The sequence below is a fragment of the Panthera uncia genome (genome assembly GCF_023721935.1).
Source record: "Panthera uncia isolate 11264 chromosome B2 unlocalized genomic scaffold, Puncia_PCG_1.0 HiC_scaffold_24, whole genome shotgun sequence".
Taxonomy (NCBI): Eukaryota; Metazoa; Chordata; class Mammalia; order Carnivora; family Felidae; genus Panthera; species Panthera uncia.
Window position 1 is genome coordinate 35,278,373 of NW_026057580.1, and position 17,712 is coordinate 35,296,084.

The following is a 17,712-nucleotide window of genomic DNA, read 5'->3' on the forward strand; positions in this document are numbered from 1 at the left end:
TTCAAGGGGATGAAGTTCTAGAATGGAATGGTAAACCCCTGCCGGGAGCTACAAATGAAGAAGTTTACAACATTATTTTAGAATCAAAATCAGAACCTCAAGTTGAAATTATTGTTTCAAGGCCTATTGGGTAAGGCTAAAAAAACTTACTTCTTAAGTTTAGTAAATTACATGTATTAGCAGGGTTTTAAAAAGAAGTTTATACATTCATACAGTACATGTTAATAACATGGATAGTTTTTCTTCAATTATGGGCATACACTTTATATTTTTTAAATTTCTTAATATTTTAAACTTGAATACTGACTTTTCTTCACTACATTTTAGAAGCTCCACAATTTAACAACTGTAGTATCAAAAAATATTGTTATATATTTTCAGAAGTGAAATATAAACTAAAAATATTTTGTTTTAATGGCAGACCTATTTTTAGTAATTTAACTTAGTAGTATTTCCTTAAAGGGAGTCACTAACAACTCATCTTCTTATGACATTTAAAACAGTAATTGTTTCATGTCTACATGAACTGTTTATTATTTTACTAAGAAGAGAGTATTTTTTTCTATATTTTTACCCATGGGTAGTGCCGACATTTGTTTAAAATCAAGCAAGTGTGAAATATTTTAACTTTTTAAAAAATTGGTCATAATAATTGGTATAATATTTTTTAAACTTCAGTTTTTAGCATAATTTAATTCTCTATAGCCAATGGGAATTTTTTTTTTAATCTGTGTGTAGGGTCCCCCACATTGTTAGATTTCCTGGCTAACCCAAAAGTCCAGAATATTCTTTTTGCCAGTCTGTAATTTTTTGGAAGACATATTGAAATATCTCCTGATAGTTGCATTAATGTTTGAATATATTTTTGGAAATAAATCCCTCTTTTTTTTCCCCATTGTCTAAAATATTATAGAGCCATTAATTCAGGACTTATGTTGAAAAAGTAATAGCCTTTAATTTTTGTTGTCTTCATGCATATATGTCAATGCAAAACATAGAAGAAAATATAATTATCCTATTTTTCAAAGGACTGAAAACAGATGATCACGTATTTCAAGGAATAATATTAATATATATAAACTCTAAAATAAAAGCAAGATTATAAATAATTTTAAGTGGTGATTATTAAGAGTAAACATTGAAGACATTTGCAAAAGTATTTGTACAGTTCCATGCAAAATTTTTTTAAATAGCAACACTTTATAATTTATGCTAGTTTTACATGACATGTGTTCTAGTGCTCAGGTTAATATGAGGCTGGAAAAGAGGTAAGTAAATTGGAAAATGAATCACAAGTTTCAAAAAATAATTTAAAATCAAGTATTGTACACATTGCCAAATACTTTCAGATATGTAGTAGTTTAAAAGTAATCAGCTAAAATATTGATTTATGGTAACTTTTAAAAAAACCAACAGACAATTAAAGTGGACTGGAATAACATTTTCATGATTGTTACCTTTGTATGAAAATAACTTAAAAAGTCATAATTTGCATAGCCAAACCCTAAATTGTAGGAAATATGGAATGCAAAGATTATACTTAAAAATCAAATCTGGCATCAACTTCCCAGTTAATAGAGAAATTATTAGAATCCTAGAAGAATAATTCTAGCTATATTTAATAATTATGTTTAATGTAGTTCTGTAATTTAAAGCAGAAACCAAAATTTATTCACAGTTTAGTGGCATAGTAATTCTGCGAATCATACATGGTCTAAGAAATATCTGCCATCTTGAGGTAAGAACCATTTTTGCTAGCCTACCAAATATAACATTCTTGGCATTTATACTTACAATTGGTATTAGAACTATTCTGTCACCTTTCTTGTAGAACTAATTAAGAAGACATGTTTGTAAATGTGGAAATTTATTCCAGAAAATATTACTGAAGCAATTAACATTATTATATTTTGATTCAAAATCACTTTAAAATTTTTTTACTTCTCCACAGTCTTTCAGACATATACAAATCCTAAGCTTGTACCTGGTTTTAGGATTCCAAATTCTAATTTTCATAATTGACTTTGAGGCTGGTTTTCAGAGAAGTTGTACTATCTAAAAATTTATTGCTTCTACGTTTCTTTTTAAAAATTTGCTTTTATTTGCCTAGATAAATTTAGAAAACGGTAGCAGAAGAGAAATAGTTGGTTTCTTCAAATAGTTGTTGTCTTAAGTATTGCAAATTAGTCTCTTAATTATCATACGAAATACTTACATTATATAAATTACTAGTTATAAAAATACGTATAAAATGTATTTATAAAATGCATAACACAGGATGTATTATCTTTGTAAGAAGTATAAACTATAGGTGGTTATGAAAATTACTTTGCACAAAAAGTGAAAATGAGTCCAGAAAATAATCAGAGAAAACTGTTTTTGTTTCTGTCCCTCCCATCTACCCCTGCCGACACACACACACAATAGTCCAAAGAAAAATCAAAATCAAAGTGAAGTTAGGTCACAGGTAAGTGGTTAGAAATGCTTAAACAATATTCTAACATTATTCTAATAATTCTGTTGGTACTAACTCCAGTCTGCTTTAATATGTCATGTTAATACTTACATATTGTTAATCTCCTTAAATTGATACTAAACTATCTTTGAAAAACCAGAGGTAAAGTAGTTCTATGCAGTATACTTCCCAAAACAAGCTGGTCCAGGGTTCTTAAGGTCACAGTGGATAATGGATTAAGCTGAGGTTATAATTAAACATTTATTCAGAGTAATTTGTGAGTGTGACAGGAGTGGGTGTTCTCACAAGTCACTTTCTAATCATACAGTAAATGGCCATATATTTAGCTAACTTCAGTATAGAGATACAAATCTCTATATAGGGTTATATATGTGTATATGAGTTACATATTCACATATATAAAATATTTTAGCTTTTTTGTTGCAAGCTTGAACCATTTTTATTTTCCGAAGCAATTCATCTTTTTCATTTTATTAACTTTGCCCATGATATTCACCATATTATTTTATTACCAAGAAATGTTTTCATCCCTTTCATTCAGTAAACTCTTTCAGATGTGTTTGTAAAGCATATTACTGATTAGTAAAATGTGTCATTTTGATTTTGTAGAATTGAAATAAAATACTACCTTTAACATTTTTTATTTCCAAAACCTACTGTTTTGGTAGTAAAAATATTGTGGTAGTTTTAGCCACAATATTAGTCTGATTGTTGTCATGTTGAAGTGTTTTGCTGTTAAATATATAAAAACTTATTTTTATTGCAGTTTGTGTGTGTGTGTGTGGTGTTTGACAATCATGCATATTAGTAATTGCCTTAATAGTAACTCCTGTCCATTTCCACACCTGTAAAGACCCAAAAGGATTGTTCACACCACTGAAATACATGTGGCTGTGATTGCCTCAGGGAGGGTAACTTAGCTAATGGGATTTTCACCATACCCTAATTTCTTTTAGTGATATTCCACGGATCCCTGAGAGCTCCCATCCTCCACTGGAGTCCAGTGAGTTTAAGATTTATTTGTTATTATGATATATATAGGATGAAATTAAAGAATAAAGATTTATCATTTGCTTTAATTATTTGATATAAATGAATTGGTATTACTATACTAAGGTTATCTCTAATGATATCAGAAGTTGACAACTATGACAATCATTGGAAACCCAAAGTTCCATTTTAAGATTTTTCTTTTTTTACCCCCCCCCCCACCTTTTTTTTGTGATGGTTACACAAAAATCTTTACTGGCAGTATACCTTCTGCATCATAATAGTCAGAACCCTCACAAAGCTCAGTTAATATAACAGTACTAGTTCTATTTGCTGTACGTAAAAATTTATTGTTACACTGGATTATTCAGTCTGATTGGTAATTAGCTCAGTCTCATGAGCTAGGCTTCTAGTGAAGGAAATATACACGCTAACAGATATTTTAAAAACAGCGTAACAGTGTCAGGTATGATTGTGGAAGTAAGTAGGTGGAGTAGAGGTAAAGTTCAATGGATATAAGGGAGTCAAGGGACAGTGAGGCTAAAGGGTTGAATTATCTACATAGCCTTTAGAGACACTCCGCATGATAGAAGATGACAATGTGTGCAGTAAAGTCTAGACTGGTAATGAAGTTTTCAGTGAGAATGTAGAAGTGATAGATATTTACTTTGCAATGGATTGGTATTAAATTCAATACCTTGGGCTTGATGACCAAGTGTTATTATGGACCCCATCTTATGGAAATACAAAATACAAGGTGATTTAAGAGGAAAACAAGTGATCCAAGTGATCGTTGTTACAAGGAGGTAGAAAACATATGGGTGGGATAAACAAGGAGCTGAAGATTAGGTAGGTATATCAAATGCCTACCAACATGCATACCTGCTAGATGAACCCATATTTGGTTTTGAAGTTTCTGATAACTAATACACAGAAGGAAATGGGACCAATTACATAATTTATAGTGTCAATACTATTTAAAAATGAAACTGATATAATACTAAAAGCAGACTGATTATTAGAAGCAATACTGTTCTTGTACTAAGACCCAAGAAAAAAATTATCCTAAGGATCCTTGATAAAAGAAGCATAATAACAAAGAATTTTATAGAACTCTTTCTTAAAGTCTTTGCAGGGCACAGAGTGATGCTACACGGCTTAATTTAGACTTAATTTGTGTGTATTTAGAAAAAAAATATGTGGATGACATACCCTCCGGCAATGCTCCATGAATGTTTTATCAGTAGAGCTAAGTTTTCAATGACTGTGGGTTTAAGGTTATACTTGCTGGGGTAATAGCATTCTATAGACATTGTATACTGTGGATCGTGTCAAGGTATACTTTAAGAGTGATCTGAGAAGAGAGACCTCTCATTTAAAAAAGAGGGGAGGAAAGCCTCACAGAGTAGCTAAGTGGACAGCCAGCCTCCTCTACACAAAGGTGAAGTGGGTCACTTGTGTTGAGTCACTGGAGACAGCATTCTCAGACATACAGAAGATACATTTCAAGATCAAAACTGAGATAGATGGTAAATTTTAAAAGTGGTGAATTCTAGGCTTAGATTTGGCTCATATATTATATGTGCATTCATTTTACTTTCAGCAAGGACAGTTCATAATAGATGATTCTTTGGTCAAGATAATTAAAATAACAGGTACCATCTTTCTTATCAGTAAAGCCTGAAGCCTTCACCCATATGTGAGGTTATGCAAGAATCTAAACTGTACAGATACCCTCCAGAAATGTAGAAAACCAATATAAATTGAAGCAAATAAATATTTATTATATCATTATAAATACTTTTAAAATAGGCAATAAACCAAAGGAGACAGTATGATAATTTTCTGTGACTATCCAGTTGGAAGTATGTTCTACTGTTATTGATGGTATTGAATTATGGTTTTATACAAATAACAGATGCATTTAACATTTTATAAAAAATATTCCTACACATATGTTATAAATGTTACTACAAATTACTTATTTTTTTTCTCATTTTAGGTTCAAGTTCCTTTGAATCTCAGAAGATGGAAAGACCTTCCATTTCTGTTATTTCTCCAACAAGTCCTGGAGCTCTAAAAGATGCCCCACAAGTCTTGCCAGGACAACTTTCTGTATGTATTTTTTTGTACATGTTGGGGACCATTAGGATTTGCTCACTGTTCTGAGTCTGTCCTTAAAAATGCATGGCTTTCTTTGAAGCCTATGATATGTTTGTAGTCACCTAACACCATAATCTATTTCAGCAATTTTGCATGTATTTATTAAGTTATTAGATTAGCCTTTATCCATATATTTATTTGGAAATGTTTATTGAGTGCCTGCAGTATACCCCGCTATTATAAACATTCAATGATAAATGACAACATAAGTAAATAAAATATCCATTATATTTTGTGTGCAAGTTTCCAAGGTCAGTTGGTAAGATATAAGAAACTAAGAAAGTCATGTTCCACTTATTTAACCTTATGAGTCTGGAGTCTGAAAAAAGTTTTTCAATATTCTTTTTACTTTCTTGAGACATTTAGTGAAACACTTCATTTCTGATTATCACTCTGAAAAAGCTACAGTTTTTCTTACTGTTGCTTTCCATGTGACGTGAGGAAAGCTGGAGTAAGGGAGTGATGGCTAACCATTATGAAATGCCACATCTGTGTAGATTATGGTAGAATACAGGACATTTATATTCATAACTGAAAGAAAACTTGCTTCAAACTATTCTGTAAATAGTGTACTTTTTCTCCTTTGGTCATGTGTGGATTTCTGTAGTCTGCTTTTGCTGTACTTCTCTTGTCGTTAATTAAACAAAGAAGATAACTATAAGCTTGATGTTATTTTTAAAACCATTCCTGGTTTTAACTTCTGTTTTTAGTAGATTGATATCTTTGAATAGTCCTTTCTGTTTATTTTATCTGCCCTGCCATCTCTGTGTGTGTGAATCTCTGAAGTACTCCACCTATATTTCAAGAGGGATGAAAATCCGTTTGGGTTTTTGAAAAACACATCTCTGGTATTATTTGAAAACAGAGATATGGATTCATATGGAATCAGGTTTGAATCCTTAATCTGCCCTGCACTATGAAAGACCAATCCTATATTAAATTGGTTTATTTTCTTAGAGTGACTGTTAAATATGTTCCATATATATATTGTCATTAGACAACTTTCTCTCACAGTTCTTACTCAACTAAAAAACCAAAACTAACTTCTAAATTAAAAAAAAAACAATGTTAACACTGTTTACTGCCAGCATTTATAAATATATTGACTGCTAAAGTTCTGGTGTTTAGGAACTCAACAATAGTATTTCAGTGTGCCATTCCCCCATTTTTCTTTATTCAAACTATTATGAAATCTTAGTAAAAATATCATTATTTGGCCTTCGCTTAGCTGAAGGTATGTAATGCACCTTCCTGCCTTCCTTGTTCTTTTCTCCTTCTCTCATGAACATTAACATTTAATAGGTGAATTATGAAAATTAAATGAAAAAAATAACAGGAAACAACAGTACCTGGTGTAAAGGGGGCCCACAGTAAATATGTTTCCTGAGCTCTTCCAGATTACTTGGGTAAATTGTTTATTCATCAAGCCTCATTTTATTTCAGTGACATATGGTGCTACAAAATGCATGTAGCCACAATAAGGTCATTAAGTCACTTATAATCACTGAACACTGGCACTTAGCGTTTAAAAACAAGGATAATTATTTCAATATCCCTTTCTTCCCTTTTTAATAAAATTATTGTCAGTTTTATTTTCATAACATGATCTAAGAGAGTATAACACTATAGGCTTGACAGTTGTAAGTCATGTCTAAAATACATAAAGAGAAAAGTCAAATTGTAAGTGGTTATGCTTTCAAATTCGTATTCTTTTCAAAAATAGTATTTATAATTATAATTTAAAAGTTCTTCAAAAATAGTATTTTTTGTAGAATTAGAATATCTTAGGGCTTGTGCAAATGATTCTTTTCTTTATCGATCTCAGGTAAAGCTGTGGTATGATAAAGTGGGACACCAGCTGATTGTAAATGTTCTGCAAGCAACAGATTTACCTACAAGAGTAGATGGTCGTCCCAGGAATCCCTATGTGAAAATGTATTTTCTTCCAGATAGAAGGTAGTGAATAATTTTGGAAAAAAATATGCAAAAATCTTACTAATATAAAAGGTAGACTGTTGTTTCCTGGGATATAGTTTTATTTATTTGGTAAAATTGATATACCAAAAATGGCACATAATTAATGTGAACATTTTGATGAGTTTGAACATACACATGCACCTGTGATATAGTTTTAAGGTATAATAAATCATTTTCTATGAGGGAATAAACTTTCCCCCTGAAAAAAATCCCTCAAGCCTTGTATTTTTAAAAACATAATTTACCAATTTAAAATTTTTTCATTACCTTGTTTATACATCTATTAGTCTTGGATAGCTATACATCATTTGGGAAGTACCTTTGTGCATATATGTCTATTATCATAACTACTGCTAACACTGTAGTTAAAATTAGAATAGTATTAAACTCTATGGTCTTTTTAGACTTTAATGTTAAAAGTTATGAAGTAAAAATAGTTAAAATCCCAATAGTGGTATTACATGTCACTACAGTAGATGGCAGCATATACTTTATTTTGCTTTTTCATTTACAAAACATACTTATTTTTCAGTGATAAAAGCAAAAGGAGGACTAAAACAGTAAAGAAAGTACTAGAACCAAAATGGAATCAAACATTTGTCTATTCACATGTACATCGTAGAGATTTTAGAGAACGGATGTTAGAAATAACTGTGTGGGATCAACCAAGAGTACAAGAAGAAGAGAGTGAATTTCTTGGAGAGGTGATGTATATTGTAAAGATTCGAGCCAAATGCTTATTGAAGTTTTGTGATATGTATTAATTATGATAGCTTTTATATTATGTTTTGGTCAAGGTGCTTGATTTAATTTAAGAACTGCCCTTTCAGATCCTCATAGAATTGGAGACAGCACTTTTAGATGATGAGCCACATTGGTATAAACTTCAGACGCATGATGAATCTTCACTACCTCTGCCTCAGCCATCACCTTTCATGCCAAGGCGACACATTCATGGAGAAAGCTCTAGCAAAAAACTACAAAGTAGGTTAAAGTTATTTTTGGTTACCCAAATTAGAGATTAACATTCAAGATATTTTTTCAACATTCAAGATATTTTTTTCAAATGTTTATTAGACATCAAAATACTGGAAAATTATTTATACAAAAAGACTTGGCAAAACTATTTTCTACATTTCCCTAATGCAAGTATTATGTATAGTACTGTAGAGGGATTCCAGAGCTGAGAGTTTAAAAACTCTGAATTAATCATTCTTTTCCCAGTACTGATTGAATTGTTGATTGGTTAACTGATAAAGTAATTTTTGTTATTATTGATGAGTTGCTACATATAAGGTTCTTGATAACCTTATAGCTCCTGGGTATTTTTAACATTGTTATTCATAAGAAACATTTTTAAAAACACATTGTAAAGTATGTTTGTTGTTACTCATCTGGTGATTGGGAAGAACAGTATTCTTTTCTGCATGTATCCATTAAATTTTGATTTATGAGTAAATAATGAATCAACTGAAACTTAGAAGCTTCATTTTGGTAATCTAGAACCTGATTGTGTTCCTCATATAATTGAATTTTTCATGTTAGTGTCTCTCTGATCATTTTCTCAAAGCTAATGTTTAATGCAGAATAATGGCTAATTTTGAAGGATAAACATAAATGTTTTATAAAGAGCCATGGTGCCTTTTTTAATAATATGAGCTCAGTAGAGCTCCAGCCAAGAAAGTCTTTTAACTTTCCACCCAGCCACATCCACCCTGAACTGCAGAGGAGGGCACCTAATTGGGTAGAAAACAATGTATATACTTAAAGAATAATTTGAAAAGTCAAAATCTTACTGTATGAAATTCCGGTCCTTCTATGTCTTAAATGATTTAAAGAGGAAATACTGAGAAAATGTTATCCTTGGATCACAAACCTTTTTTTTTTTTTTTTTTTATATCAGCTCAGCATTTACTTTGTATTATTCTTGTTCAGAAGTATTTAGTAGTAACGTAAGTAGCTTTAAAAAACATTTTTTTTGACCCTGTCCTTTAACATTTCATAAACCAACAAGACACAGAGGTATCTGTTTGCCTTACTGTTGTGCAGGATCTCAGCGAATCAGTGATAGTGACATCTCAGATTATGAGGTTGATGATGGTATTGGAGTAGTTCCTCCAGGTGCGTGGGTGAAGAGCATGGCTCCGCTTCACTGTGCTTCTTATGCTTGTTTTCACTGTCAATTTCCAGACTTATTCGGGATACTGAACTGGAGATTTATGGCACAGAGAAATCAGTATTATATTATTCCATGGTGACTTGTGTTCCAAATTACTAAAAAAGTTTAAAATGCACTAGTAACTATTCATTAACATTCCCACTTAACTTAGGTTCTTTTCTAGAAGCATGGCTAGCTAGGTTGAAATCATTATTTCACAATGCTCTGAGCATAAGTAAAAATATTATTTTGAAAGGATATGGTTCATTTTCTCAAATAAAAATTCCATTTTCCTATGTTTTATATTGTATGCCTACAATTTTCTGTCTTCTGTTTGTGAAAATAATGTAGCCTTCCATGGAATATACTGAGACAGGTGCATGGCAGGATTTAAATTGCATGCAGCATGGCTTAACTTTTAATGCTTTTGTGATGTGTTTACCACTTATTATACCTAGAATGTGTATGTGTGTATTAAAATAAGGAAATGCTTTAGAAAGATTCAGTGTTCATTTTAAGTCAACATTTTTTTATCGCTGTATAAGTTAGTAAAATTTTTGTGGCATTGTCTGGTTCAAATCTCTGTTTCTCATCTGACTCTTTTTTGTCAGAAAGTGAGAGAACCAAGTAGTAAAGGCTTATTTCCTTGGCACTAATTCTATGTTATTTCCTTGATTTACTAATACAAAATAAGGAAATACCAAATAAGTAAGTAAAGTGAAAATCTTCAGATGTATAAATAAGATTACTAAAGGCATTTCCTTAGGAAGATATTGACATATAACCCCTTAATTTATGTCATTTCTCAGATGGAGATGCACTGAATTTGAGGGCAATGATTTTGGTAAAGTCAGTAGACCAATTCCACACTAGTGACTAAATTCACAATTTGGAGAGAAACATACAACTTCTTTAAAAGTACAAGAAATTATGGAGAGTTCTCTAAAAGTAGCTTTCATTTGCTTCCTGTAATTCAGAGAAAATATAGTTTTTAATCACTGTATGACATTAGCAAATATTCTTAAAAACAATAAACTTGCTGCTGTGCCCATCTATACTCTTAGATAATACTCTTTGATACCAGACTGGAAGAGTTTTAAATAATAGTGGGTAAAATTTAATGTTTTATTTTCTGTTTTGTTGATTTATAAAAGTATCATAATATTTAGACACATTGTCCACAGAAACTTTAACACAACATTCAATAGAATATTGGTTTTTTATAAAATTGAAAGTGGAAAGGTGATTGCATATTAAATCTACTGACATATTTAAATAGGAATCAGATGATTCCTGTTAAGAAAGTCATCAAACCTTTCTAACAAGAATCTTGGCTATTAATCAGCCTTAATATTATTACCAGCTCATCTAAATAGAATTTACTTTTATGTGTGGTTCTCACATTTTATTCACCTAAAATTTCATATTTTTTATGATGAGGCAGGATAGCAAATGGATGAAAGTATAAACGGCCAATTGAATAAACACTAAATTACTGAAAGGGTAAGTTTCTTCTCGTTTGCCTGAGAGATCACACAGGTACCAAAATGGGAAGTTATGGGACCCACTACAGGTGGAATTAGTGCTTGAATACCACCAAAAAACACTGAGTTCGAAAAATATTTTTATTCCCTACTGACATACCATATTATGATTTTTATGAATGTATATAACCTCTTTTATCATATAGGAGCAGTGCCTAAATTGTCATTTCAAGTCATATTCATTTTAATTTAGTATTTAAAAGGTAATTAGGCAGATTTTTAATAGAATATAACAAATAAATAACCAATAATATATTATGTTCCAGAGGTCTGATCATAAATTAAGAAGGGAGATAATGAAATTAATTTATATTTTCAGGTATAGTCTTCATTGGTCCAAAATGGACATGTGGTAGCTTCTAAAGATATATACAGGTGTGAAAAACACAATGTAGTAAGTAATATATAATATATTTTAAATAAAGAGGGAAGATGAGACATTGGTAAAATTAGGGCAAGCAGCTAAAATAAAGTGAAGGGATAAGCTAATAAGCATCTTGATAAATTCTCATATGCTTTTAGAAGTTGACTACAAATTTGTTACTACATTTCCTAGCATCCAATAGGAAGAGAAGTTTGTTTAGAAGTAGAGACTAGTTCTGCATATGTTCAGCATACTCTGAAGTTTCTGGTTCTGTGTTTCCCCAAGAAGTTCAACAGCTTTTTTTTTTTTTTTTTTTTTTTTTTTTTGAGAGAGAGAGCATGAGCATGAGTGAGTGAGGGGCAGAGAGGAAGAGAGAGAATCCCAAGTAGACTCCGTGCTGTCAGTGCAAAGCCTGACACAGGGATCGATCTCATGAACCTGACAGCATGACCTGAGCCAAAATCAAGAATAGGCCACTTAACTGACTGAGCCACCAGGTGCCCCCAAAACCTTTATTTATATAGATGCCCTACCACAGCTGAACCTTAAATTTTCTTTTTAGAAAAATATGTTCGCCTTTCTAGAACCACAGAGTTCTGTGCTCTTGTTTGATGTACTTACTACCTATCTCCACTTAGGGAATCTAAGGTTCTGAAATTGAGACATTCAGAGCTACTTTTTATTAACTGTATCATAATTTTGTGGTTATTTGAAATAAATGACTTTAGCTGCTTAAGAAGAATAAAAATAATCATATACAGAATTCCCTTATATGGGGCAAGACATATGGTGATCTCACTTTTTTCTTTTTTTTATGTTTATTTTTTGAAAGAGAGTGAGACAGAGTGTGAGTGGGGGAGGGGCAGAGAGAGAGAGAGAGAGAGAGAAAGAGAGAGAGAGAGAGAGAAAGACAGAATCCAAAGCAGGCTCCAGGCTCTGAGCTGTCAGCAGAGAGCCCCATGTGGGGCTCGAACCCACAAGCTGTGAGATCATGACCTGATCCGAAGTCAGACACTTAACTGACTGAACCAGCCAGGAGCCCCATGGTAATCTCAACTTCTCTGAGCATTATTGCAAATACATAATGTGAAAAACAAACAAACTTTGAGTCAACTAAAACATTGAAATGAGCATAAAATATCAGTGTCCTCCCAACTTTTTCTGAAGCTAGAATGTGTTCTCAATAATAAACATTCTACAGAGAAAACCAAATGACCTTGAAAAGCAAAAAACTGATTGAAGAGGGCATTTGTTAGGACGAGCACTGGGTGTTGTATGAAGCCAGTTTGACAATAAATTATATTAAAACAATAATAAAATAAATTAAAAGGTAAAAAAACAACTGTGAATACAAATTAGGATAAGTTAAAAAATCTTACTTTCTACGTAAATACAAAGAATCCAAGGGAAAAAAATCATTTATATCCTTCTCACAGCAAGATGTCTAATTCCCTGTTACTTCATAGTGATTAATTATATAAAATATGAAAGTTTTATTTATATAACATGAATATTCATTGAAATCTTGAAATGGTGCTTCCAATTCAATTTTAACCTTCCATAATTATTGTATAATAAAAAATGTTATCAAGTGATAACAAATGGTAGTTTGAAATGTTTATGTAATTTGGACCTTAGATTAATTATCTTTAAAAATAACCACAATGTTTTATAATGAGCTGTGAAACAAATTCACTACATGTAAATTTAGTTGGTTTCTTTCTAGACTTAATATTGCAGTTTATACAACTTAACAATGACAAAGAAACTTCCCTACACAAAACACAAAATAATAGCTTAATTGCTATGATTTTTGTTATAAAATTAAGTATATGAAATGATAAATTATATAATTTATGGTTATGTTATTCGGTCATTATACCGATGTTTTCAGAATGGCAGAGTGGTTGAGCTTCTTTGATCTCAATATTGTCAAATTTTACTTTACAAAATGTTGAAAGACCTTCCTTGTACTTTAAGCTTAGTTAAAAGATCGTACAATCAGAAAAAATAAATTGTTGGGGATTTTTAGTCTGCCTTTAATAATGGTGTTTCATGGCATATTTTAAAATAATATAGCAGTTATGAAGCAAATAAATGAAGAAAAGTTCAAGCTGTCCAATTAAATATAATGTTTTCATGTTTCATGTACATTTATATAGTTGTAAATATAATCATTTTCCTTTGGCCACAGAATTTTTTATTTTGCTTTCAGTAATGGCAAACAATGACCCTTGCGAAAAAAAAATTTAAACTGTTACTGTGGATTTGAGATTGGATTGCTATTTTATCTTAACTAAGTCAGAAGATGATATAAACCTTTTTGCTTCAAGGGAGAATCAATTTTAGAATTTATTTCTAATTGCAGTTATGTTAACTATATTAATTATGTTACCGACGCATTTGTGGAATAGGTTCAGATGTCTGAAGTAGATTTGATGATTGTTTCTATAGGAGGGTTAATCTTCTCTGCATTATTGCCATAGTCATCTCCATCCATACACTATTTTCACTTGAAAATTGCAGTATTATGTGTGGTTTGCAAAATTCAGTCAGTATTTGTAATAGTGAAGATCTAGTACTTTTCTTTGTTAACTAAAATTTATATGATGATATTTTCATTTTCTTATTTGCAAAGCCATCTGAAATCCAGCCAAGATAGTTTATCCTGTGGAAGAAAAGTTCAAATAACTTTTAAAGAGACACCAAATTTCCAAGCATTGACTTATCTGTTAACTATAGTTCCCTGTCAAGTTCTTGATCTGGGTTGCTGAAAAATCACTAACTCATTCATTTTTTGAATCAAAATAGTATCCCAACTCATTATAATGTCTGAGGCATCAACTGTCATATTCATATTCAGTATCTCCATGGTACCTTTGAACAAATCTGTAGCCTGTTTTTATGCATGTATATGTTACATTCTATGTACGTATACTTAATAGTTTTGAAGGGAAAGGTTAATAATATTGATTGCATGGCATTTATTTTCGTAGGTCAGTGGCTGCTTTAGATGTAATCTGATATTTCCACATTAAAGTTTATGTTATAGAAGAATACTGACAGATTTTTTTTGTGTGTACTCTTGCCAGTAGGTTATAGGTCTAGTGCTAGAGAAAGTAAATCTACAACATTAACTGTGCCAGAACAGCAAAGAACAACTCATCACCGCTCACGTTCAGTATCTCCTCACCGCGGCGATGATCAGGGAAGGCCGCGTTCACGTTTACCAAATGTGCCATTACAGAGGTGGGTTTTAAGATGGGCTTAGTGTCTCTGAGAGTACTTTTTAATTTTAATATAATGTAAGCTGCCACAAGACTGTTACTGAAATGAAATAACAGCTTGGTCAGTCAGGTTCTTTTCTTCAGAATCATTTGTAGGCAAAATGTCTTTTTATTCATTACCCAACCTATCTTACATTCTGTTCTTGAATCTCAAGAAATTTTTTTTCCAGGGAGTCGAAAAAGTTTATGTCCCAAGCACAGTTTTTGAATAATTATCTTGTATTGTTTGCTAGTTTTCTCTCCTGTTAGGAAAAATTGTACCATAGTGAATAACCTGTAGAGAGAAATGGCAAAGAGGAAGAGGTTAAGAGGGAGAATGTATTTATTTTATTTTTTTTTTTTTTAATTTTTTTTTAACGTTTATTTATTTTTGAGACAGAGAGAGACAGAGCATGAACAGGGGAGGGGCAGAGAGAGAGGGAGACACAGAATCGGAAACAGGCTCCAGGCTCTGAGCTGTCAGCACAGAGCCCGACGCAGGGCTCGAACTCACGGACCGTGAGATCATGACCTGAGCCGAAGTCGGACGCTTAACTGACCAAGCCACCCAGGTGCCCCTAGGGAGAATGTATTTTTAAGAAATTTAGAATTGTCTCTTTGAAGCACTTTAAATGCTTAGAAAAGTATATAAAGCATAAATAATGTAGTGCCGTATTTTATCTTCTATTGAAACATACTTCTTAAATTTTAATTAAATATGCAGATGAAAATTGTGGTCCTTTTTTGACAGAGGTGAAAAGAGGGTTGAAGAAATGTAGCTCAGGCAGAGCACTCAGAGAATAAATACCGTTAGCTCATTGGTAAAATATGTATTTGGTTATGATGCCAACACTGTTTAAGCCATGCCAGTTATCTGCCAGTTACTGTCAAATCTTCCCCATTAGTCTGTCGGCCTGATTTGGGAAGATGATACACTTTGATGCATATGAATTTTTGTAATCATTTTAGGAGTTTAGATGAAATTCATCCAACAAGAAGGTCACGTTCTCCAACTAGACACCATGATGCCTCCCGAAGTCCAGTTGATCACAGATCCAGAGATGTGGATAGTCAGTATTTATCAGAACAAGACAGGTATTTGTTCAAATTATGATCTCAACACTATAACTTTTTGTTTGTTCTGTTTTAACTTATGGTAAATATCTTGGCATAGTACATTAGAAAGTAAAAGTATTTAATCACTCAAAATTTAACTCTCAAGGAACAACTCTTCAGGGTATCCCAATAGAAATGCAACTTTAAGAAGTATTTGGCTAACATTATATTGTCATAATGTGTGCATTTTTTACAGATCAAAATTTATGTTTAGCCAGGTTAAAATGTGTAGCTTGTTCTGACTTCTATAAGGAAGCCTACCTAAGCAATTTTCAATGTTTTATATTTTGTGGAATGCAGTCTTTGGGATGTTATTTATGTAATTATAAAAATATGTTTTTTATGTTATTAAACAATTTTGGATACAGGTCATCTGAAAGTTAATGTTGCAGAGTTTCTGTGAGGACTTCAGTAATAATATTTTTATATACTTAATTTTCATAAATGTATTTCTATAAAAAACAAAATAATTGAGATGGATTTTTTCATGTGAACAAGTACTTCCTGGACACAGTTACTAAAAATCTACATTACGACTCTATTGTTCTACATGCCCATAGACTTCTCAAACTAACCACATAACTGTATAATATGCTAGACCACAAGCTCAGGATCTGAATTAAGGTTTTAGGATACCCACCTTGTTGAATATCCTCTTCTGGCTTTTTAAAGTAGAGAAACTTTCAGGAAGGAGTAGGGAAATGATACAGTGGTGCTTAATGATTGACTTTTTCCTGTGTAGTCAAGGACATAGAACTCAGTAGAGCTTCTTAACCATTTATTGTCATCCTACCATGGGAAGTGATGCCATGACCTTCAACAGTGTAGTCATATTGGGTACTGAGACAAGAACTACTCTGAGGAATAGGATTCCACACTGCTCAGCCTGAGTTGAGTTGAGTGAGGGTCACTTTGTCAATATTCATTGGGGCCACTATGATGTTAGGTGAGGTTGGAAAAAAGGACTTCTTGACCAAGGCATTTAATAAGGTGAGACTAATTTGAGTGTAGAAAAAGTACAATCTTAAAATAAAACAATTCTAATTGAGTATATTCATGATTGGTTAAAAAAAAAAAACTAATCTGTGATATTGTGTTTTTAGTGGCTGTAGAAACCAAGAGGACTATCATGCTTAGGGTTCCAATTAGCATGAGAAATGCCAGGTGTATAGGCCTTTCAAAGGTCTTTAAAATATCCAAGTATCTGGAATTGGAAATAGATTTCTATGTCTTATTTGGGGAGGGTTTAGTTTAGTTTTGTTTTAGTATTTTGTAAAGTCACTTGGAGATATAATAGCAAATCAGCAACAGCTAGGACTTTGACCATAATGTTTGTACTTTATTGTTTAAATTTTTTAAAATACTGTCATGTTTCTTTTTGTTTAAACCTCTCAAGCAAATATGCTAGTGCAGACAATCTGGTTTCTTCCCTTTTCATGTTTTCATCGGCATACCATTGGCATAACCCATGTCATTTAATGCCTCATGATTTATCTGTTCCATTCACCACCCATCCTGTCTGTGCAGTGAGCTTCTTATGCTGCCCAGAGCAAAACGAGGACGAAGTGCAGAATGCCTCCATACTACCAGGTAAATACAGGGATTTGGTAATGGTAACTGTGTGTGATGACTCTCTTTCCATTCTACTATTCTTTCTT

At 32.0% G+C, this 17,712-nt stretch overlaps 1 protein-coding gene across 1 annotated transcript in view; it reads left to right on the plus strand.

Annotated features, from left to right (window-relative positions):
* The window catches only part of RIMS1 (regulating synaptic membrane exocytosis 1), a 487,006-nt gene that overhangs the window by 318,136 nt on the left and 151,158 nt on the right, over positions 1-17,712 (plus strand). Inside the window, exons 9-17 of the mRNA XM_049652868.1 lie at positions 7-130; positions 3,433-3,479; positions 5,469-5,581; positions 7,455-7,585; positions 8,139-8,310; positions 8,437-8,590; positions 14,765-14,921; positions 15,908-16,033; positions 17,582-17,644. Coding sequence (XP_049508825.1) covers positions 7-130; positions 3,433-3,479; positions 5,469-5,581; positions 7,455-7,585; positions 8,139-8,310; positions 8,437-8,590; positions 14,765-14,921; positions 15,908-16,033; positions 17,582-17,644 — 1,087 coding nt within the window. The remainder of the gene's footprint in view (positions 1-6; positions 131-3,432; positions 3,480-5,468; positions 5,582-7,454; positions 7,586-8,138; positions 8,311-8,436; positions 8,591-14,764; positions 14,922-15,907; positions 16,034-17,581; positions 17,645-17,712) is intronic.